Here is a 23955-nt window from a genome sequence, read left to right as displayed (position 1 = left end):
CACATGGTAACCATTTCATATTTCCACGTTGATTCCATTTCTCGCTGGGATGGTACGTAATTTATCATTCTAGATTGAGATGAGTCACAAAAAAATACTTTTTGAGATGGCATAATAGTTTTGAGAACTCCTCAAGGTAGTAGCTATAGTTCAGTGCTGGCTATTGCCCGGTGGGGGATAGGGGAGGGTGGGGCACAGTGAAACAAAAATTATTATTTTGCCTATAAAAACATTGCTTTTGAAAATAAAATAACAATGAAAATATATAAATGGTGCTTGTCATTTTCTTCACTATTCCTACTTTAAAAAATGGAATTATTTAAAAAAGCAATGGATTTACATCAATTTTTGTAGTGATATGTCAATTGTTTCACTGTGCCCCATGTGTGGGGCACAGTGAAACAGGGCCTTTTTTACTTATGGGGCACAGTGAAACACATTTTTTCAGATTTTATAATACCATTTATTTTTACCTTTGGCAATATTTTCACTAGAATGAAACTCACAATGCATGAATACAGTAATGGATTAAAAAACATGAAACAAACTGCACCTTAGTCAGTGATAATTAGAAGCTTAACGAACATCTAAATTGGCAAATGAAATTTTAAATGAAATAAACCTTTTCATTCTTGCAGTTCCTTTGCGATAAGAAGGAGGTGGTAAAACTAATTTAATGTCTTTCATGCTGACAGATGCTATATCTTCAATATGTGGGAAAAAAAATGAATTTGGCACTTTGGAACTTTTTCGTAAATATGTAACTTCAGCGCCATTGTGTTTTCTTGCTTCTTTAATTATTCTACCTACATAGTAGAATTTTTTCTTCGATGAAAACTCAATCAAAACATAATCACCAACTTTTACTGTACCTACTTTATTTCCAAAACCTTCTAAAATATCCTCATTACCTTCCAAGGGGTTTGAAAGTCCTCCCTCTGACGTGGTGTCTGAATTTTGATGGGGCCCCTCACAGTTATCAATGGCAACATTGGCATTAAATAAACTTCTGCATGATTTAGTTGCCTCAGAAGTTTTTTTTCCTATAGCTGTATTTTTCTTTTCCATCATACGGATTTTTTCTGGTGTGTCTGTTATGATCATACTTTTGCCTGGTTCTCTTTTCCTGGTTGAATTTTTCCTTGGAGCGGCTTTAGGATAGCCCTTGAACTGAGCAGGACTTTGAAAAGTTCTTTTATCTTCACCTTGACCATTGTTTAAACTGGAAGTACTTGCAGTTGCTCTTAATTCTTGGCTCAATAAGTCACACTCTTCAGTTTCAGGAGAAGGCTGGTCTGTTACAGAACTACTCAAGAAATCTGCCTCGGTGAAAATGTGCCTATTATATGGATATATTCCAGTTTTTTTGAATCCATTAATAATAGTAGCTGGAGTCATAGCCTTTTGATGGGCAAAATTGACGCATCCTGCAATATGGTAGATGGAAAGAGCTTTACCTGGATTGCTTTTGTTCCAGGAATCAACTGCTGCGGCATAATAGGTCTTAAATGGAGCATAACAGGAAACATCCAAGGGCTGTAATTTGGCACTGCAATGAGGTGGAAGAGTCACAATCATTATGCCATACTCTTTTGCCAAATCTATTACTTGTATACTAATATGGCTTTGGTGATTATCCATTATTAGCAGTGTAGGGTCTTCTTTACTTGTTTTTGTATGTTTGATGAAGTGCTTAATAACTTCAGGAAATATTTCTGCTGTCATCCAACCACTTTTCGATGTCAGTCCAAGAGAGCCAGGAGGGGCATTGATCAACATATGATCACTGAACTTGACCCTTGGGAAAACAAATGCAGGGGGTATGGTGTTTCCGGATGCACTCACAAAACAGCATGTAGTAACTAGAGTTCCCCTTTCACCTGCTGTTACATTATTTACCCCTTTGGATCCCTTTTCTGCAATCACCTTGGCAGACTTATTTACGACTGTTGAGGTACCAGTTTCATCTAGATTCCATATTCTGGAACCATCACCAAAACATTCTGAACGTCTTAAGGCTGCACCAAGATTGTCAAAAAATGTTTTCACTGTGTGTGCATTAAATGATGTGCAACGAGAAAGAGAACAGTTTTCAGGCTGCCGAATGCTTAAATTTGGATTTCGCTTCAAGAACAATCGTAGCCAGTCTAAACCTGCAGCAGAGTCATCATGCCAGTTTTTTGGCACTTGTATAGAGTTCACCACTGCCATTTCATAAGCTAGCTCTCGAGTGTTACGAGTCGACTGACCATAACAGAGTTTTGAGCATGTTATCAAATAGTCAGCCAAGCACTTTTCTTGTTCAGCTGTAAAAATCAATCTGGATTGATATTTTGGTGTCATGCGAACATGTTCACCAGTCCCTTCATCACTAGCCTTTTTTTGCTTACTCACATACCTGAAAAGAATCTTTTCAAAATTATTATTTGGAAAATTTGAATGTCAGTTTACGTTTACTGTTTATTTGAAATTTAAAAAAATTTTCAGAAAACTTTCAATGTTACAAGATGTTCACATGCAAAAAACAAATAAACATACCGACTGAGTGTTACATAATTGACATTACATTCTTTGGCTGCTTTCCTGATTGAATAGTTTTCATGCAGAACAAGATGAACTGCAGCGCGCATTTCACCATCTGTGAAGGATCCAATATGGCTCTTTCTTATTCTATTCCTCATTTTTGGAATCTTTATTCTGAAAATAATGAAATTCCATCAGAATAACAATAATAATTACTATAGTAATCCACACTGCATATTTCAAGTCAAATAGTTCTTCCTAAATGAGACATGGGGCACAGTGAAACATGTTTCACTGTGCCCCATTTATCTTGTTTCAGTGTGCCCCACCAGGCCATCTTGAATAAATAAACTTACTGCATGAAAACAAATGAAGATATAGAAATATGTTTGGTGGTCTCCAAAACTTAAGAAATGGTAACAGTAAATACAATGATAAGTTAAGATTTCCCATGAAAAGGAAAAGTTTGTCAGTGTGAAATAATTCTTTGGAATTATTTACTTTTCTCACCTTAAAATAGGTTTTGATCCATCAACAGGAGACTAGAAGAGCACAAGCCATGAGACTGCAGCAGCTGTTGTGGTGTTAGTTCCTTAATATAACACAGAGAGCACTAATTCATAGAATTGTCAGGAGGAGGGAAATTTGAATTGTTTCACCCTGCCCCATGTTTCACTGTGCCCCACCCTCCCCTACATATCGGGGGTGCACGCCCCCCCTTGAGGGTATGCCCTTATTGCCTAACATTGCAGAACCACAATTTTAACTTTTATGCCTTATATGATGGAATTTCTTGTTTATTTGTATACTCAGTTTAATAAAACTTTCTTAAACTTTGCATGTGACTTGATCAGTTTTCATTACAATAAAAGTAAAGGTGATCTACAGATATGATCTTTTGTGCTCCCTCCTTTGAGTTTTTTCCGATTCTGCTATTACCACCCCAAAATTGTGACTCATATTTTACCAATTACAATTAGTGGCTTTGGGTCTTCAGGGATTTATAAAGAAATCCTCAGTTCAACTGAGGATCTAACATTTTCTGTGTTTCAGAAGATATCTGTCCAAAGTTAACAACTGTTGAAAAATTCCACTTTTTCACCTTCCGTTTGCTCCTATTTTATTGCTATCTCCCCGGAATTTAATATTAACGTGCATTAGGGCTTGAAATGAATCTCTGAATTTATAATTTACTAATGCTAGATAATGCTGCATTCCTTTTTTCAATACAAATACACGTTGCTTGACAGTAAAGAGTTCTGCAGTCTTCGATCGTGTCATCTCTCTAACCGAGAAGAATTTTTTTTATAAAGTACCTAGGTAAACCAAAATAAGCAAAAAGATAAAAAAAATTCTTTAGTATTGAGCTTTCGTCCGCATTTTTGGGTAGATCGTGGCGTTCAGAATATTATCACATTCAAGACACCCGCCATTACCCTTGCGTAACCATATGCAACATCCGTCCGATGTTTAGATTGAATATTACTATTTGTAGAATTTGGTTAAACCTATATCAAATGATATCACTGTTTGCGTCGGAAATTACTCGAGAGCGAAATAATTTAATAGCATCAAAGGCAGAAATATAATTACGCAGAAAATGATAGCGGATTTCGCTTTTCTTTTATTCCAGCCTTAGACCATATAAGAACTAGACCCGCCATTCCCCACCCCTACCCATGTCTCGCCGTGTGGCCAACATTCCCCTCCGCTCCCTTCCTTCCCCACCCACTTTTAAAGGGGCGTGACGTCACGGTTGGGACGCTCATCGTCGTAGCGCATGGCTACGAATGGGGATTCACTGTATCACTGGGGTATTTTGACCATTTTCTTCGCGATTTTTCAATTAAAAGTACTAATATTTATTGCGTTATGTACGAGAAGTATTCTCTCAGCCATGGTTGGATTGAAGAACTTACAATTAATGAACAGTGGCCTTTTTCGGCATTGGCAGCGACGAAAAATTATTGTGGCAGTAAAATGAAGACAAAGCCCTTTGTAAACTTCCGCAGATTTTTTTCTTGTCTCGTTAGCGATCTAGCATCATTCGGAACATTGTTATAAAAACATGAAATCTTGCACAAAAGTTGTAAACGGGGGGAATTTTAGAGAGGAAAAGGGTAATGGTGTAAAGAATTTGCCGGTCGTCCACGAAGTAACGCGGTAACGCCTTCGCATATAGTAATTTTTAAACGGTCAATTATGCGAAGCAAATTGAAATGCGCGCTAGCGCTACTAAAAAGGGATGTCAACAAATCAGCATTCATATTATTAAGGTAAGTAATTTAGTTATTTCATGAATGCATAATTTTTTACTTAGCAGAAAGCTCTCGTGTTATTTATATTTTGCGATGGTGGAAAAAGGTCTAGCGCCGACTTTGCAAGTGACACCTACGATTTACGTACGCTACGGAAAATCTGGGAATACATAATACTTATTAACAAATTTATAATTAAAAAGGAAGAGAGGATTGGATTAAAATAATTTTAAATATAAATTTTCTTTATAACAATCTTATATATTTAATATATTGAATAACTTCATTAGCATTTTAGCTCTATAAATTAGCATAGCACTATTGAATATTTTCATGTAATGTTGTACGTATGTACTTACAGAGTTTTCAATTTAATTTTTTAAAACAATTTACGGCATAATTTAATTTTTTATATTCTTGTCACAATACTTAAGAAAAGAGGATGCGGATTCAACGATCATCTAAGAAATAAATCTCATTTTATTAAAAAATCCAGAAGCGATTACTCTGTCAAATGTGTGAAATGTAACGGATAATTTTCTATTTTTCACGGCAGTATAATATTTCGAAGCACTTGGAGACGCAAGAGCATAAAAGATATTTAAATACTGCTGCATCTTCCTCCAAAATACAGAAATTTTTATTAAAATCAATTTATGGAGACGAAGAAAAGAAACTAGCATTAGGATGTCTTTCCATGCTATTTTTCATAGTCATTCTGGTCATTCCTTCAGATCAAAGGCATGTACATCACAAGTTATCAGATCGGTTTTGCAGCGCACATGATACATAACGCCGTTCAAACAGCTGCTGTGTTTTTGCCCGCAGATATGAAAAACATTGTCCTTAAAATATATTTCTATTTTTACATTACACTGTGCGTCTTCAAATGCTGAAAGAATTTTGTGAAACTGCGGAAGTCGCATGTATAAGAAAATGCTTGGTTACTGTAAAACGCGCTAGTTACCTCTTTCGTCAGCTGTAGATAGAATTTTTAAATTATACCACACCATGAATTCCTACTTTCTATATCAGGCTTAATGCCCTACAGTTGTAGAAGATAGTTTTGAAAAATAATCCTCAAATTTAGCTAGAGTTTAAAAACAATCAATCACCTTTTTTTAAAATGCTATTGAAGTTATTGAGGGTGGTAAAATTTTGGTAATCTAGTGAATGAAGTTTAAAATATCTGAATCAAGTCAGAAAGTCAAAGCGGTCGGCTAAAATCTCTATGACCTTTGACCCCCATTACGACTTTCGGAGGTCAAAATAAATCGTTGTACGGATGAATGAACTGCGTAACCGACTTTGGCACCCTTCAAAACCTATGGTTTGACACGTTGGTTGTCATGATGGCCAGACATTTAACTCTATGACCTTTGAGACCTCGGTGGTCAAAAAAATCAACAATACGGATCTATTTCCAATTTCTCCATATTTCCGGTGCAACCGCGTCGGTTTGTTGGTGATGACAACAGTTTCGCTGGCACTGCTGCCAGCGTCTTCAGGTCGAAGATGATGCCGGTCCACGATTTTCGTCCTCCTTATATAGGGGGTCAGTCCCGCCAGTTGTGGCTGCCGCTCTCCTATTGGTCCGCCTAATGAGCCTCCTCCAATGGGCATCCAGATGGTAGCCGTCGTCTCTGTTAAAATTGTCCGTCCGGGCTATCTCAATGGATTCGCGGATGAGTCTGGGAAAATATCTGCCTTCTTTCACTATTATCTTGGCGTCGTCAAACTTAATGTCATGTCCCGGGGTCCAGGCGTGCTCCGATATGGCAGACAGCTGGAATTGCCTGTTTTTCGTTGCCCTTCGGTGCTCTTGCATCCGTATCTTGAGTGAACGGCAAGTCTCACCGATGTATGCTTTTCCACATGAGCAAGGGACCTTGTAACAAGGTTTACAAGGTCCCTTGCTCATGTGGAAAAGCATACATCGGTGAGACTTGCCGTTCACTCAAGATACGGATGCAAGAGCACCGAAGGGCAACGAAAAACAGGCAATTCCAGCTGTCTGCCATATCGGAGCACGCCTGGACCCCGGGACATGACATTAAGTTTGACGACGCCAAGATAATAGTGAAAGAAGGCAGATATTTTCCCAGACTCATCCGCGAATCCATTGAGATAGCCCGGACGGACAATTTTAACAGAGACGACGGCTACCATCTGGATGCCCATTGGAGGAGGCTCATTAGGCGGACCAATAGGAGAGCGGCAGCCACAACTGGCGGGACTGACCCCCTATATAAGGAGGACGAAAATCGTGGACCGGCATCATCTTCGACCTGAAGACGCTGGCAGCAGTGCCAGCGAAACTGTTGTCATCACCAACAAACCGACGCGGTTGCACCGGAAATATGGAGAAATTGGAACCTGAACACCGCGGAAATCTACGTAGTCACAATACGGATCTATTGACTGAAAAATCGACTTTGGCACCCTTCAAAACATATGGTTCGAAACCTGGGTGTCACGATGGCCGGACGTTTACCTCTATGGTCTTTGACCTCCGTATTAACCTTGGAGGTCGATTATTGAATAATACGGGTATTTGGACAATACCAATGACTTGGGTGCCCTATAAAATCCATGGATCGACACCTTTGTCGGTATGCTACTCTTTTTGCCACCCTTTATGACCTTGACGGTGACCTTACTGGGTCAACGGTTAAATTTTCGTAAATAAAAGTGTTATTTTCGGGTTTCTCTGGTCCAAAAACCTAAGAATTGACATCTTGGTCAATGAAATTCAGACTTTTTCTATCTCGACTTTTTAAACATTTAAACCCCATAGGGCAAATTCAAATTTGGACCCACATTGTGAGGTCAAAAGGTCAAAATTGTAAAATATTGCTTACACTCAAAAAATCTTAGGCCCTCTCCCCATAAGTGTGCCAATTTTCATGAATATTGCTCCATGCAAAGTTATTAAAATTACATTCTTAATAAATGTATTTAATGCGATCGCTTCGTCTTGATTTATTTAGCTTTTTGCGCAGAGTCAAGGCTATAAAATGCCTTAGTTCATCGTAAAAATATGTTTATTAAGTGTATAATCATTTTGCGTGCCCAATATCGTCACTTTTCAGCGACTTTGCAGCGTATGAGCGTTAAAATATCTCAAGCGCGCATACGGAATATCGTCTGCAGTCCCAACCGTGACGTCACGATCCCTCATCCCACTCACTTCCCCGCCGTGCGATGTTGGCCACAGCGTTCCGCCCGAACGGCAGGTCTACTTACTTAAATGGTCTAAGATTCCAGCAGTTTGTTTTTGTTGTTTTCGTGGTTTGCGAGTGGCAGATTAGGTTGTTAGAAGTGGGTAATATTTTATTGAATAGTGTTTTGAAGTGCGTCTATGTATGGATTAAACTTATGCCATTATGTGGTTAAGTGCAGTAGTGTGAGAACGAAAACTGCGGAGCAATTTTGTAGAATGGATCGAGATTAGTTGACATCCCATGACTACGTTTGAAGCGAAAATGAAGCTCTTTAAACTCATTGTTCATCAAAAGAATTTTAGTGGTGCGTACTTTTAATTAAGATATTAATGTGATTAAATGTTTATATTAAATGTGTATAATAATGTTTATATTAATGTTTATGTTTATGGATGATTCAATACCTATATTTACATAGAGATGAGTATTGTTGTTGTTGTTGATCTCTGCTAATAAATTCGAGTATCAAATGGTGATCGATGCGAGAGATATCTTTATTATTTACCGGCCATCAGTCACAACAAGTTGGCGACGAGGATTAAAAAAGAAAGATTGTGAAGTTCAAAGACCAGAAAAAACTTTGTCGACGCTTATTTACGTAAATTTAACCCGGATATAATGGACTCAAAACAGCTCAAAGAATTACTTTCTGCGCTGACTTCCGTCATCAAAAATCAGCAAACCACACCAGCTCCGCAGATAATTCCATTTGAAGCCTACGACGCAAAAACTGAAAAGTTTTCTTCGTATATGGAACGCTTCAATAATTACTGCGATCTCAAGAACGTCAGCGATGATATAAAAAAGGCTCAACTCCTGCGTTCATCGATCGGAAAAGATCACTACAATAATCTTGCTGCATTTCTGGGACCAGATGATCCTATTAAAGCAATCGATTTCGAAACCTTGAAGGCTCATTTCGAGAAAATGCTGTCACCATCAGTCTCAACGGTCGTCTCACAGCATTATTTTCTCAGCATCACTCAACAGCCGCATCAATCAATCTCGGATTTCGTTGCATCGCTGAAGGGAAAGTTGAAAGACTGTGATTTCTACGCTACTTGTCCTACTACCACGTGCAAAAAGAAGTTCTCAATAGCTAATATATTCCTCCGTGCTCAGTTTATCAGAGGCCTGAAGGATAGCTGGATACGAGAAGCGATACTGCAAGAGACAAATCTCAAGGATTTCGACGGAATCCTGACGAAAGCCACAGCACTAGAAGCATCTCGCTTCGAATCGGGACAGTTGAGTAAATCGCCTGAGAAGACATCGGATCAAGCCGCAGATACAAATAAGATTTATCGTCGTCGAGAAGGAAAACGTCGCAGTCGCCGGAGTTCCGAATCTCAAGATAATCGCCGTCAGTCCAACTCTCATCCGCGTCATTTTTCCCATTCCCGCAATTCTAGAGGGCATATTAATTATCGGTCATTAGGTCTCGATGGTATTTGCCTCAAATGTGGTCGCACAAACCATAAATCGCGAGATTGCAGAACAATGCGCGAATCTCTAAAGTGCATTTCCTGTGGGAAAATCGGTCACATTTCCAAAGTCTGCATCACCACCCTGCTTCGTAAATCGAAGACCAACACTCTGTCGTCTCAACGCTCTCAAGAACAAGAAGAAGATCGTCACTCAAACAATGATTATGGCATCACTCGCATCGAAGACACTGAGGATTTGTATGAAGTTGGACCAGACACCGATAAATACATCGTAACAGTCACTCTCAATAACAAGCCGCAGTCGTTCGAAGTGGATTCAGGTGCGCGTTTCTCTTTAATCTCAGAACCCGATTTCAACAAACTTGGACTTAATATACCGCTTCAACCGACATCAATTTCTTTCCGCTCATACTCAGACCACGTTATCAAACCCAAAGGCAAAGTTACGGTCTCAGTTACCTATAATAGGAAGTCAATGGACGCCGATCTATTTATAGTACCAGCAGGGCATGATGCTCTACTCGGACGGATGTGGATTCGTGGACTTGGAATTAGTCTAAAAGAAATAGATAACCATGAATCAGGTCTTCGCACAGTTGTCAATGTGAAAGTAGTTACCTCACTAGAAGACATCTTCAAGAAATATGAACAAATTTTTGAAGAAAGAATCGGGTGTGTTCCAAACGTCGAAGTACATCTTCAACTTAGAGAAGGCGTGACACCCATTTTTAACCGTGAACGAGATGTTCCTTTTGCATTGAGAGAGAGAGTTGAAAGAGAGTTATCCACATTGGAAAAACAAGGTGTCATCACTCCCATTATATCAAGTGACTGGGGATCGCCACTCGTGGTAATACCTAAGCCCGATGGAGGAGTGAGGCTATGCGTAGACTACAAATGTGGGGTGAATTCTAGACTCGTTGCATCAAATTACCCCATCCGCAGAATAGACGAGGTTCTCCACAGCCTCAGAGGTTCCAAGTATTTTTGCAAATTGGACTTGTACAAGGCTTACCTGCATTTACGGGTCGATGAAGAAGGGAGCAAGATTCAAACGATTTCAACACACAAAGGCACGTTCCGAATGAATCGCCTCAGCTTCGGGATTAAGACTGCTCCAGCGGAATTCAATCGCATTCTAGGTCAATTGTTGAATGGCTTACCAAAGGTGGAGGCATACTTCGATGACATTATCTGTCATGGTTCAGATCTTGAAGAATGTACCAGAAATCTTACTGCATGTTTGGAACGCCTCAGAGAGAATGATCTTCATCTCAATCGTGCCAAATGTTCATTCTTCAAGGAAAGCATCAGTTATCTTGGTCATGTAGTGTCGCATAATCAGATTCAAAAGTGCCCAGTTAAAATTCAAGCAGTTTCTCAAATGCCACGACCAAAGGATTTAGGTGAGTTGAGGAGATTCCTGGGCTTAGTAACATATTATTCCAGGTTTATTCCAGACTTCTCTTCAAAGTCCTATCCACTACGCCGCTTGCTAAGAACGGGTGAACGCTTCGTTTGGTCTGCTGCTGAAGAAGCTGCCTTCGTAAATCTCAAATCAGAGTTGTGCTCGGATAGACTACTCATTCCATTCGATCCATCAAAGCAAGTCATACTCACAACTGATGCCTCACCAACTGGGATAGCTGCAGTACTTAGCCATGATATTGATGGTCATGAGCGCCCAATTGCTTATGCCTCACGAGCTCTGACGCAGGCTGAGTCTAATTATAGTCAGCTTGACAGAGAGGCCTTGGCCATTATATATGCAACAACGCACTTCTTCAACTACATTTTCGGAAAGCGTTTCGTTCTCGTCACAGATAATGAGCCACTCTCAAGGATTTTTCACCCAGATCGTCCACTACCACAGATGACCTCTTCGCGTTTGCTGAGGTATGCATCTTTTCTCAGTGGTCTTGATTACACAGTTCGATGCAAGAAGGGGAGAGAGAATGAGAATGTTGACTGTTTATCTCGCGCCCCAGCCTCTACATCTAGTCCTTCTCTAGAAATCTCTATCGATCAAGAAATCAACGCTTTGCATGCTGAAACCCTGCTACAAATCTCGAGCGCATCAATCACTGCAGATATTGTTGCTGAGGAAACCGCCAAGGATCCAGAGTTGCAAGCGCTTCTACAGGAGCTCAAGACCAGCCGCAAGGATAGCCCGTACACTGTCTCTGGTGACATGTTGTTCCGCTCTGATCGTGCAGTAATTCCGAAGTCTCTCCAAGCAGAAATTCTTAAAGAGCTTCATATGTCGCATTTGGGAGTAACGAAGATGAAGCAACTTGCCAGGAGATACGTGTACTGGGAAGGCTTAGACAAAGATATAGAACGTCTTGTGAAGAGTTGCGAGTCCTGTGCTAAGGTCCGTCACAGTCCGCCAAAAGCACCTATTCATCCCTGGAATCAGCCTGATGAGAATTGGGAGAGGGTGCATATCGATTTTGCAGGGCCATTTGATAGCCAATTTTTCCTAATGTGTGTGGATGCAAGGTCGAAGTGGGCAGAAGTCCGCATGATCCGTGACGCTCCATCCTCTGCCACAACAATCGCTACGCTGGAAGGCATCTTTTCAGTACATGGCTACCCTTCCGTAATGGTGTCAGACAATGCAAGCATCTTCAGGAGCGAAGAGTTCCTAAAATACTGCAAAGAGCGTGGAATATTCCAGAAGTTCAGCGCACCTAATCACCCAGCCACAAATGGACTTGCGGAACGCAGCATCCAGACATTGAAGAGGAGGCTTATAGCTGCTGATGATGATCCTACTCCACTAACCACCAAGTTACGGGACATTATGTTCCGCTATAGGGCAACACCTTTGGCCTCAGGTCGGACTCCTGCAGAGCTGTACTTAAAGAGGAGGATCCGCACTCGTCTCGATGCCCTGCTTCCCAACTGCAAAGCTTTTGTCCCAACAAAACATACTAACTCACGAATTCGCAGTCTCCAGTTGGGGGAGAGAGTACAGGTGAAGATTTATGCAGGAATTCATCACAGTTGGCAGTTTGGCATCGTATTAAAGAAGCTCGGCAATTGCCATTACATCGTAAAGTTGGATAACGGTCGAATCATAAAACGTCACATCAATCAGCTGATAGCCACCTTGGTTCCGAAGAAACAAGTCACATTCTCGCCTTTGTTTGCACAACACACAATGGGTGTGCCATCCTCAGCAGGAGCTGCAGGGGTGCCTCCTGATTATCAATTGCCGCCAACCCACCAATCGCCGCTGGCACCTTCTCCTCCGCAAGTCGTTCGACCAACCCCGTCTCCTTCGGCCAGTAGCCTCCTACCGCACCTTCCCAGGAACCGGCAAAAGCCGACCTATCTTAAAGACTATGTTGTCTTCAAATAAGTGGGGGAGAACTAATGTGATTAAATGTTTATATTAAATGTGTATAATAATGTTTATATTAATGTTTATGTTTATGGATGATTCAATACCTATATTTACATAGAGATGAGTATTGTTGTTGTTGTTGATCTCTGCTAATAAATTCGAGTATCAAATGGTGATCGATGCGAGAGATATCTTTATTATTTACCGGCCATCAGTCACAACAGATATGTACATCCCTCTGAATGCTTTTGATAAAATACATACATGACTGGTTGACTGTTGGTCATAACTTATGTTTTTAATTTATAGCGGAGGATCTTATAATCAACCCTAAAGATTTTCCTCTCATAAAGAAAGGTAATATAGTGGAGATATATAATCCTGAAGGAGAATTTAGCAGGCTATTGCTTCAGGTTACGTCCTTCAAAGAAGATCTTCAAGGAAAAGGTAACACTTCTTATCCCCGTTAACAATATTCCGTTTTAATTGCATAAAAATTAAGTAATAACTCACCTCGTATTTATTCCTAGAAAATATCCATTGAATTCGTTTAAATTTCAATCTTTTATATTTTAATGTTGATCTACCTTTGTTTGTGTTCCTCTCATTCAGTACAGGCAAGCGGAACTTGTTTGAAGTTTTAGTTGTTCCTTTCAATTACTTTCATATGCAAGAAGTAGTAATCATCAGGAGTCGCTGTTAATATTTATTTGTCTAATGTTTCTTCTTTTCTTTTACTTCAGAAACAATCAGTATCGAGCAAAGTATTGCCACCACTTTTCAACTAAAAACATATTCTGATGTTGTGGTGAATATTGTCTCTCCGGAAGATGTTGCTCTTGATTCCGTCGAACTTACATTCAAAGATCAGTATTTGGGTAGGAGTGACATGTGGAGGTTAAAGAATAGCTTGGTTAGTATTTTTAGCTGCATTGGACAGTCTTTTACTACATTATATTTACTTCATTTATCCTATAGCCAGATGTTTTTACTTAGGTCAACACCTGCGTCTATTTGAATAAAAAAATTGAATTCTGTGGAGGAACCATACGTTGCCAAGTGTATGAAATGTGGTCCATGGGAGATCGTGTTGCATGTGGAGTGATAACAGATGATACTAAGGTGAGTTGAATGAATAACCTAGTGGGTGGAATGATGAAACTCACAGGTTTAATTTTAATTATGATTTCCAATGGATCATTTCAAATTACGTGGAAAATAAATTTTACCATAGCCCTACTTTGTCCCACTAATGTACGTAATCATATTTTGTTTTGAGTCTAAAATTCCATCTTCTGTAGTTTTCGAAATAAATTTTTTATTTCAAAATTTATGTCGCATTATCCTAATCCATCAAATTATGATTCGCTAAAGGAAATAGTCTCAGAGATGAAGTCTTTCACTTTCACTGACTTCTTAACATCAGCTATGATAATTCCGTATTATTTGAGAATTTCAAATAGAAGGGCTGACATATTTGGGAAAGCAATGTACTTGTTCAGCCGATACTAATGCATATTGATCCATTTCTTCCTGATTCACCAGTCCTATACATACTGTTGGTATCAAAATATTTTCAAGGAATGGTAAAGAGCCAGAGATCGTTCAGCATAAAATTTGCAATGGATTGCGTCTGCAAAATACAACCTATCTCTCTGGTGTGGCTTTCTTTCTGCACTTCTGGTGCAAGCTATAGCATGGAAGCTTGAATTATTATGCTGCATGGTTACCTCATTGTAGTGATGGTAAAAATAATAAAACTGTGAATTGTGTAAGGCTTGTCTTTTATATAATGTAAACCATAGTAATTTTTATTAAAAGAAAAAAAAACTTTGTTGGTTCTCTAAAAACCAACTTTGATTTGGATTTGGCATTGCCTATCTCATCATCTTGGGTATTCCTTTTTTAAGCCTTTCTCTTCAACTTCATTGATTGCCTAACTGTAAAAGTTATAAAAGTAGACTCGTTATTGTGAACAACCTTATTACGAAGCAAATTGTTGGTCCCGACGAAAAGACTAATGCAATATGTAGTAAAAAACCTTATTACAAAATTTTCGTTATTGAAAGAATTACGAATGTCGGTTCTGGTTCTGGCTGTTAAAAGAATAACTTTATTGCAAAGTTCCACGGATAAGCAATGGCATTTAGGTGGTTAACACTATACATTATAATCACATCCACTGTGCTCAAGAAAGTCAATTATGGTTACAGTAGACTCATTATTACGAAGTTCACAGGACCGGAAAACCGGAGGTTCGTAATAACAAAGTTCATTTAAACCTTTCTTTTAGGAATCGTTGCAAAAAAACTTGGTCAAAATTTCTTGTCTTTTCAATATCTGTTACTTATAGTCGCACTGTGGTGTAACTTCAGTCGTGTGTGTAATTTACATGATTTAAATTGTGTTGAATTTTATTTAAATACTCTTGGCATTTTTAACTACATATGTACTAACAATCCAAGTAGTAACGTATCACTAAGAGGGTTAATGCCAAATCAACTCTAGCTTATAAGTGATGAACATGTTATCACTTTTTAAATGATATTTTACTTCAACAATTTTTACATTTATTTAATTATCTCAGGTGGTTTTTCGCTCTTCAACCAGCATGGTGTATCTCTTCATTCAGATGAGCTCAGAAATGTGGGATTTTGATATCCATGGTGACTTGTACTTTGAGAAGGCAGTCAATGGATTCCTGGCTGAATTGTTTCAGAAATGGAAGGTGCGTTATGTTATCTACAACTTAAATAATTTAATAAATCAGCTGCTGAAACTGCTAGGTATTACACAGTGATGGCTTTGAATTTTAATACTTCTAATTTATTTTTTCACTGGAGAATTAACTATAAAATTAAACATAGAAATTTATAATATTTGATAATTGATACAATTTGCTCATTACTGTAAGATCTACCCACTGAGTTGTGTGAATGCTCTTAAGTAAAATAAATTTGACTCAAGTAAGAAAAAAGTTCACTCATTTTCCCAGCAAATTAGAGTATCTATTGTGAAATATTTTAAATACATTTTAAGCCTGCATAACATTTCATCCAATATCAATGACAGAATTTTGGTCTTTTAAATATGGAGTCATTAATGACCACATTCATTACAGTGGCGAATACAGATGGGGGGCACGCGTCCCCCCTTGCAGGGCCACCCCCATTGCCAAACATTGTAGAACCACAATTGCAACTTTTTTATATTATAAGATATTGTGTTATGTACGTGTATAATGAGTTTAAGTAAAACTTTCTTCAACTTCGCAATGTGGCTTGATTAATTTTTTATTACGATAAAAGTAAAGGTAGCTCAAGATATCCTTTGTGCCCCCTACATGAGTTTTTTCTGTATCCACTACTGATTCTTTATGAAAATTTCCCTTCCTTCATGAGCATTTCCATAAACTTCTGTGAAAATTTTAATTAATTTGAACTCTATATAGCAATTAATACATATATATTGTTTTTATTTGAATAATTTTAATTAACTGATTTCATTTCTTCTTAGAAAAATGGCAGCAATCATGAGGTAACAATAGTACTCTTCTCTCGGACGTTTTACAAAGCTACAAATCTTGAAGAGTTTCCTCATCACATGAGAGAGTGCTTACAGTTGGATTATAAGGGAAGATTTTATGAAGATTTTTATAGGTACGTGTATGTTTGAAACTTCTGAATACATAATAAGAAGTTTGGAAATTCACTTCTTTTTTCAGGTAATGTTTTCCTTATTTAAATTGGCTGCTGTTATTTGTATTTTAAAGGTTAAATGTTCTAAAAAGAAAAATGCAGTCCTTTTATTGTATTTTTGAGTATTTACTGTATCTCTTGGGTATGAATAATATTTTCCATTAGGTAATTATTATGTGTATTGAACTCAATAATTAAGACAGTTAAGAGTACTTTTCAATATTTCCACTTAAAGGAGTAATGGTGGCATTACGTCAGCTGCAGAAAATAATTAAATGCAAGAGCTACATGCTATGTATAAATGCCATTATACGTCTCAAAGACTTTCAAAAACCAACTTCAAAGAAATGGATTTCTCCTTCTCTCTGCTTGTATCACATAACCATTTTTTTAAAGCATAAATTATCATATCTAGGGATCTCTCGGGAAATGAGGAATTTTGAAGGTATTTTTGTTATGAAATACTAGTTATCAAAATCATTTATGTGAAAAATTTCAATGCATATTGAGTTAACTTGTTCAGTTATCTTTCAATTATGCTGGCAAATGAATTTAGTTTGTTAAAAAAATGGCAGTAACCTGAACAGCATATAAAATACTGTCATGACATAGAAATTTCGCTTTGAATGGAGCAAAGCCAGGACAGGTTTGGCAAAATTTTAAGGACCTAATATCAATCACCAGAAAACTAAAGCATTCAGTTTTTCAAAGCTTTGAGAGCAAAGGATGTGACGTGTATTATCAATTAAGATGGCCGTAAGCTTGAGCAGGTAAAAATATCACCTGTTTGGGGGGAGTATATTCTAAGAAAGTAGATCCTGCTATTAAAGTATTTGGAAGATTAAAGTGCCAACTAAAGAGGGATTTGAATAATAAAGAGTTTGTGAGAGAAACATTTTGTTAGAATGCTAAGTGGACAACAGCAAAATTATTCTGTAGTGTTGCTCTTTTTGGGTGAAAATGTGGTTTCTGAGGAGGAAGAATGAAAACAGGCTCAAGAAGTTTGGGTACGAAGTGGAATAATGATGTGGGTACGAAGGAGAATGGGAAAAGTGAGATTGGTGTAAAGGAAAAGGGAAAAGGTAGTTTTAGACATGGTGGGTGTGGAGAGTACATTACCAAGGGAGGCAGATGCTGTGGATGCATTGTTCTGATGGGTGAGGGAATACTGAACATTATGATAGGAGGAGGGACATGGGGTAGGGAGAAGAAAGAAGAGCACAGATTTCGTGGAAAGAATGAAGAATGATAGAACTTGAGCTGAGCTGAAGAAGGAAATGTTATGTGGCACATATTATATTAACCTCGAGTATGAAAATTCATTTGCCTTGATCACGATCATTGATTTTTCCTCCTTGGAATTTTATCACTTATTTGCAGTTGCGTGTAAAGGTAATCAGCTCTCCAGTCTGCAGTTATTCTGTGAACAATACATTAACCTAGATTATATGTCATTATAACCCATGCTGACTGTGTTAACATGTACAAGTATTTTTTTCTGGAATATCTTTCTCATTAAAATCTACCCTGTGATCTACCTTTTGTTCAGTACCTTATTATATTTAGATTCTCTATGATGAGATAGTTCCATTTACCTCATTCATATTTACTTGAGTTCTTATTTTCAGGGTTGCAGTTCAAAATGAGCGCTATGATGACTGGTCGAATACATTAATTCAGCTTCGAAAGTTGTTTACTGATTACCAGAATATTGTTCTTGAGTACCATAAGAGGCCAAATATAGAAATACCAAAAGCAGTTAACTCCACAGCTGCTCAGGGAAACTTTTTAGAAGTTTTAAACATGTCCCTGAATGGTAGGAATCCTATCTGAAGTATGACTTTATTGTTGTTTAACAACAGCTATAATTTAAGCATTGATTATCTACTTCCTTTGAACTATAGTTTTTGAGAAACACTATTTGGACCGGAGCTTTGACCGCACAGGACAGTTATCGGTGGTCATTACTCCTGGAGTTGGTGTCTTTGAGGTGGACAGGGAACTCACAAATGTCACCAAGCAGCGTATAATTGACAATGGTGTTGGCAGTGACCTGGTTTGTGTTGGAGAACAGCCCCTTCACGCCGTGCCATTGTTTAAGGTAATTGTATTTATTTTACATTTTTACAGTTTGCAGAAAATTTGTTGTTTGTTTACTGAAAGTTGTATTTGTGCTTCATATTAACGTCATATGCACGCACATCCATATTAATGTCTATAATTACATGATGTTGACCTGCCAGTCTATAATGCAATCACTCAAAAACTTCTGAAACAGTTGAAACTATATTTTGCTGGGCATGAATGCTGTGGAAGCTTGCTTTAATGAGTGCTATCAATTCCAAGAAAATTGTTTGATATATTGGAGACTCATTATATCTGAAGGTGAAGATAAACCCCCTTGATTCTCATCTTCACCTTTAATTACAGCTTCCCTTTCATATTGGTGATACTTCAGGGGAATAAGACCTGCATTTGCCTTAACATGCGTATTAGTAGTTAATGTTGCTAATGAAATAATATAAAACTATTAACTTTTGAAAACCACGCATATCTAGCTGTATGTCATGCCATATGTAGAGATTTGATATCGAATCAGGACAATGTTGGTAAGATGCATCAAATTGCTGTGCAATGGCAAAAACCATATTCCAAACACCACACCAAGCAGTTGTACGGCACAAAGGTGCGTGAGAGGTATTTGTAGCAGGATGTGGTTCTTTGAACAGTCGTTGCAATTGCATGAAGCTTCACTATAAAGTTTAAATATAAAGTATACTAAACTATAAAGGTTACTATAAAGTATAATTGTCATGCACCTCTCGGAAGACATATACCTTGTAATATTGAGCTTATAATGAGGCAGGGACTATTTGGCCTCTCTATATCTGTAATTTTTGCATACATATTAATCATAGGCCTTTTGACAGTACGCTGCAAATCACTAGTTATAATGAGATTCTTGTTACATGCCATACTCACTAAAAGTTTTTCACTATGCTTGAAATAACTGGTTCGCATTCAGCCCATGCAGTGCTTCAGATTATAAATATGATGGAAAATGTGCTGTATACAAAGTACTCCGTAGCTTTCAAAGATCTTTGACTTTACTCTTCCAGAATGTGGAAGTTTCATCTTTGAACATCTGTGTGTGTTTTGATTATTTTATCCTCGGCTATTTCTAAGCCTCTATTTGTTAGAAGGTATAATGTATTTGCATTTGTTAGGAAAGTGTAATATTTATGAATATCAAATTAGGATTATATTTTTTATGCTGTACTTATAGTTCCACAACAAGGACAGCTTTATGAGTGCTGTGGATGATTACAGTATGCCGCATTGGATAAACTTGAGGTTTGTGTTAGATCTCTTGACCTGGTCTGGTTGTGAATTCATAACTTAATCTGAGACATAGCCATTAATTTTTTTAAATTCACACTTTCAGCTTTTACTCAAGCAACAAGAAAGTAGGTTACTCAAATTTCATTCCTAGGATTAAGCTGCCGCCGAAGCTTTCAAAAGTTCCTAAGTTAGAAAATGATGTGATAGGGAAGAACAAAAACAAGCTAAGTGGCAGCGACAATGATGAAGATGATTTATACAGCAATATCTGTGATTTTGATGCATACGATGCCCAAGTGTTCCAGATTCCTTCTGGGCCCAGCTCCAGGTAATGTTTTTTGGTGATGAATATTTGGGAAACTTGGTAAAATTTACTTAAAAATTTAAGTCCAACTTGATAAAAAAGTCAATGATGCAGAGGATTCATGTATCTTGAAAAAATCTATAATTCTTTTAAACTCGTATTGCATCTCGGCTGCTGTTCTGAACAAAGGGGTAGTAATATTAGTGGGTCATAATTCCAGACCTTATTATAGTGCAGTTTGGTATCCTAAAATAGCCAGGCTATAATTAGCTCAGAAAAATAACTGGGCAATTTATAGCATATGCTATTTGGAAGCTCTGCCTTTGCCCGAATGAAAACCCTTTGGAATATGTACATATTTATTTGTTGAAAATTGCAATAACTTTAAGCTATGTAGAGTAAATCATGTGGAAAAGTGGTGCTATCTCAACCAGTGCCGAATTCAGGATAGGGACAAGGGAGGCCATGTGGGGAGCCAGAGGGTAACCTTCCAGCAGTAGTGGGGGTCCGAACATAAATAACATTTTATCCAATGTGTATTGGATTCTTGTGGTGGGAGATGGGACTCCGCTAGCCCCTTTCTGGATCTTAACTAATGTTTACGTGCAAGATGTAACAAGTACTTGGTCAAAATTGTAGTTATCTTTCCACTATGCAGAAACAATTGTGACAATGTGAATCTATCACTACTAAATCATGTGGAAACTACTGTTATGGTTCTTCTTGAGGAATGTATTCATGTACTTGCTGAAAATTGTAATAAACTCTCAGCTATGCCAATAAATTGAATCTTAATTTGTGAAAAATTATTGTGATTAGATGCAATAATTTGCATTGTAGTCCACATGATAGATATTGCATTTAATTTATGTGCAGATCATCTAGCTGAAGTTTTACCGTGATTTATTTGATGGAATGACTTTTCTAATTTTCAATCTTTATGGTTTTTATTCAATTTTTGTATTAGTAATGGAATTAGTGAATAGGTTAAGCTTGATGGATATGAGCTAAAGTTAGATATGATAGAAATTGGAAGATACACAAAAATAATGCTTCCCGGATCCGTGATAAATAAATCCCATAAATTTGAATTTATTTGGACCTATGAGGTGAAATATAAAATAGGAAATTAATTGCTCAATTCGTATCTCAGTGTTTGGGTGTACGTTTGATCTATACACGGAGCACTAAGTCTTCTGACTTTGCATAATTGCTCAAATTATGTTATGGTATTGCTGATAAAGATGTGGAATTAATTTTTCTCTCTTTCTTTGCTTTCAAAGATTTTCTCGAAGTCCACAACGAATGTCAGGACGTAGAAGTCATGGTGGGTCAGACACCTTACTATCAGGACAGAAGCCTATTAGGAGAAAATTATCAGATCCAGACTTAAGGCAGTTGGAACTTGTTGGCTCACCTAACTCGAATACCCTTAGATCATCACCTAGTTCCCCTGGTGACATGCCTCGAAGAGCACTTGGAAACATTTCACCCACATCTCCCACAAATGGTGAGCACCGAAAATAATGCCCGGCAGTTTGAATATTGTTGTTGAAAAACTGAAGTGCATGCTTAAAATATGTTAGAGAGAAGTATGTTGTGTTTGCTACCTAAGTATTCCCTGTCCTAGATCAGGTCAAGGGTGCTTCAAGAGGTATGCTATTCAGCAAATCCAGAATTTTATGGCTTTCATCAATTTCAATACTTATGTTTTTTATGCCGAAATTCATTCACCATATCCTAATGCATAAATCTTCTATTTAATTTCTTTTATGTGATTGTAAGCATGATTGCAACTTCAAATAATGGCTGAAATCATGACGGATTCTATTTGGCCATAATTAAAATAAATATCAAATTTATTGTCAAATGGTGAACTTGTTTTTTGGTCATACTTCAATACCTCAAACATCTTTTGCAAGTTATTTAAGTTACAAAAAGTTTATTGTTAAATGAAAACCTAGAAAGATTTTCATGTTAAGATTTGATTTTTACATCCAGAAAAAGCTGTGGACAAAAACAATGTAATTTATATTTTGTTAAGCACAATGAGGCTGTTATAACTCGTACATTTTCCTCCCAGTTTCAAGTGATTGTTTTTGCAGAACCCAGGTGTTGTTGGGGAAAGCATTCTTCCTCCTGGAGAAGGATGTTTTCTCTCTCAAAAAATTGATAATGAGGCAATAATGTGTTGTTTAGTACATGATGGCATTTCCTGGTGTAGTTACTTTATTTTGCATTTCTTAAAGGTCGATTGAAGCGTGGCTATTCAAATGGAGATGAGGAGAACTCACCACCACCATCAACGACGCCTGGCCAGAGAACAGCAGGGCGTGGCTCTGCAACTATTCATTCGGAGAGGACAAGTGTGGGAAATATGCCTCCCCTCATGCGACCAGGGCGTGCTCTCATTAACCCCTTCGACCCATCTCACGTGACCATCAAACTCACCTCGAATCGCCGGCGGTGGACCCACATATTTCCTAAAGGCTTGTCCTCATTCCTATACTTCCATTCGAATAGTATTTCATTGCATTACTTTTTTATCACCATAAGGGAATACTTATCTATGGTCATTTCAATTGAAGTAGTAACAGTTGAATTTATAAATGAATCTGAATCATTGGCTTTTGGATGCTCATTTCCAAATTCATTTAAAGTCAGTGAGTACCTCACAATAAACAGGTAGTCGTTAATATGTAATCATTATTTGGATCAGATTTATCTGTGGAAACTTCATTACTTCCAGGACATTAATATTTATGCATGTGAATTTACTACCAGGCTGATTGTAAGCACAGGTTAACTCTAACTGTGCAAGCATGATATCTTCCGAGGAATTTCAAGAAGTTATCCTAGGAGGTAAACTGTTAAGTGGGTTGTAGCATCCTTTAACTGTGGTGACTATACTACAGGACCGACTGGAGTGCTCATTCAGCAGCATCACTACCAAGCAGTCCCGGCCGGACATGGGACTGATACCGAATTTCCCGAGCCATGGGACTGCGTTGGTGACGAGGGACATTTCTTTGCTGATGGAGGACCCCCTACACCCCTCCCTGTTTCCACAGCCAAGGCCACTCCGCCTCCGAGAAATAACTCATTTGCTAACTTCATTGAGCGTAAGTGGTCTTAACATTTTTGTGCTTGGCCAAAGTTCTTATCTTAATGCTCAGATACTCTTGCCTTTATTCAAGCATCATTTAAGGATGTATTGAAAAGAATGTTTCAATATTGGTGTATTCAAATGGTGAAATTAATTTGAGGATTTCATGCTATTTTTAAGGTAAAAGATTGGAATGTATTGGTATTATTACGTGGTATTATCTCAGTTGCTGACTGAATTGAGTCATTGTTGCCTTTTGAAAGCTTTTAATGCCTTAGAATTTTCAACCCGCTACTTTTTGTTATAAATTTATGTGAGAGTGCTTTGCATAGTTTTGATCTTGATTTGATCAAATATATGCTTGGAAAGAGGTTTTCTTGTAGGGAGGAAGATAATGGGGGTCAAAGTGAAACTAATGGAAGAAGAATGATTGAAATGGTGCTTGAAAGATATCTCAATCCTTCATCTTGTAATAAATACTTTTGCCAATTATTTTTTTTTGTTGGGTGTTGAAATAAGGCTTTCATGTGAATGTCCTATTTTGAATTATTCTTCTGGTAATTACTTGTTGGATGTCGATAATTGAATTATTCCTGTCTAATATTGGAGATTTTTTCAATGTGTGTTGGAGTCAGGTTTTGTGGTGAATTTCAGAAAGTAGATGATATGTTATCATTTATAGTCTACAACATTGCAGAAT

The 23955-nt window shown here is 37.7% G+C and overlaps 2 protein-coding genes across 7 annotated transcripts in view; one reads left to right on the top strand and one right to left on the bottom strand.

Annotated features, from left to right (window-relative positions):
- Positions 1-457: 457 nt before the first annotated feature.
- On the bottom strand, positions 458-3218 carry LOC124158602. Of its 2 annotated transcripts, XM_046533768.1 has the most exons (3): positions 3034-3218; positions 2539-2697; positions 458-2398 (listed from the first exon to the last, which is right to left on the bottom strand). In XM_046533768.1, exons 2-3 carry the CDS (start codon positions 2679-2681, stop codon positions 577-579), a joined length of 1965 nt encoding a protein of 654 aa, XP_046389724.1. In that variant the 5' UTR covers positions 2682-2697; positions 3034-3218; the 3' UTR covers positions 458-576. The 2 variants fall into 2 exon arrangements, with proteins under 2 accessions (XP_046389724.1, XP_046389725.1); XM_046533769.1 differs by lacking the exon at positions 3034-3218 and having other exon boundaries at positions 458-2409; positions 2539-2629.
- A 4835-nt stretch (positions 3219-8053) lies between these two features.
- Positions 8054-23955, top strand: part of LOC124158600 (GATOR complex protein Iml1) — a 102746-nt gene continuing 86844 nt past the window's right edge. For all 5 annotated transcript variants that reach the window (XM_046533764.1, XM_046533763.1, XM_046533766.1 and 2 more), the window contains exons 1-13: positions 8054-8309; positions 13115-13252; positions 13549-13718; positions 13802-13927; positions 15393-15533; positions 16322-16464; positions 18132-18319; positions 18408-18604; positions 19790-19857; positions 19949-20173; positions 21433-21659; positions 22399-22638; positions 23065-23271. In XM_046533764.1, coding sequence (XP_046389720.1) covers positions 8246-8309; positions 13115-13252; positions 13549-13718; positions 13802-13927; positions 15393-15533; positions 16322-16464; positions 18132-18319; positions 18408-18604; positions 19790-19857; positions 19949-20173; positions 21433-21659; positions 22399-22638; positions 23065-23271 — 2134 coding nt within the window. In that variant the 5' untranslated portion in view covers positions 8054-8245. The remainder of the gene's footprint in view (positions 8310-13114; positions 13253-13548; positions 13719-13801; positions 13928-15392; positions 15534-16321; positions 16465-18131; positions 18320-18407; positions 18605-19789; positions 19858-19948; positions 20174-21432; positions 21660-22398; positions 22639-23064; positions 23272-23955) is intronic.

Source organism: Ischnura elegans, chromosome 5 (assembly GCF_921293095.1).
Source record: "Ischnura elegans chromosome 5, ioIscEleg1.1, whole genome shotgun sequence".
NCBI lineage: Eukaryota > Metazoa > Arthropoda > Insecta > Odonata > Coenagrionidae > Ischnura > Ischnura elegans.
The sequence above is the reverse complement of the archived record's forward strand: the minus strand, read 5'-3'. Positions and strand labels throughout refer to the sequence as shown.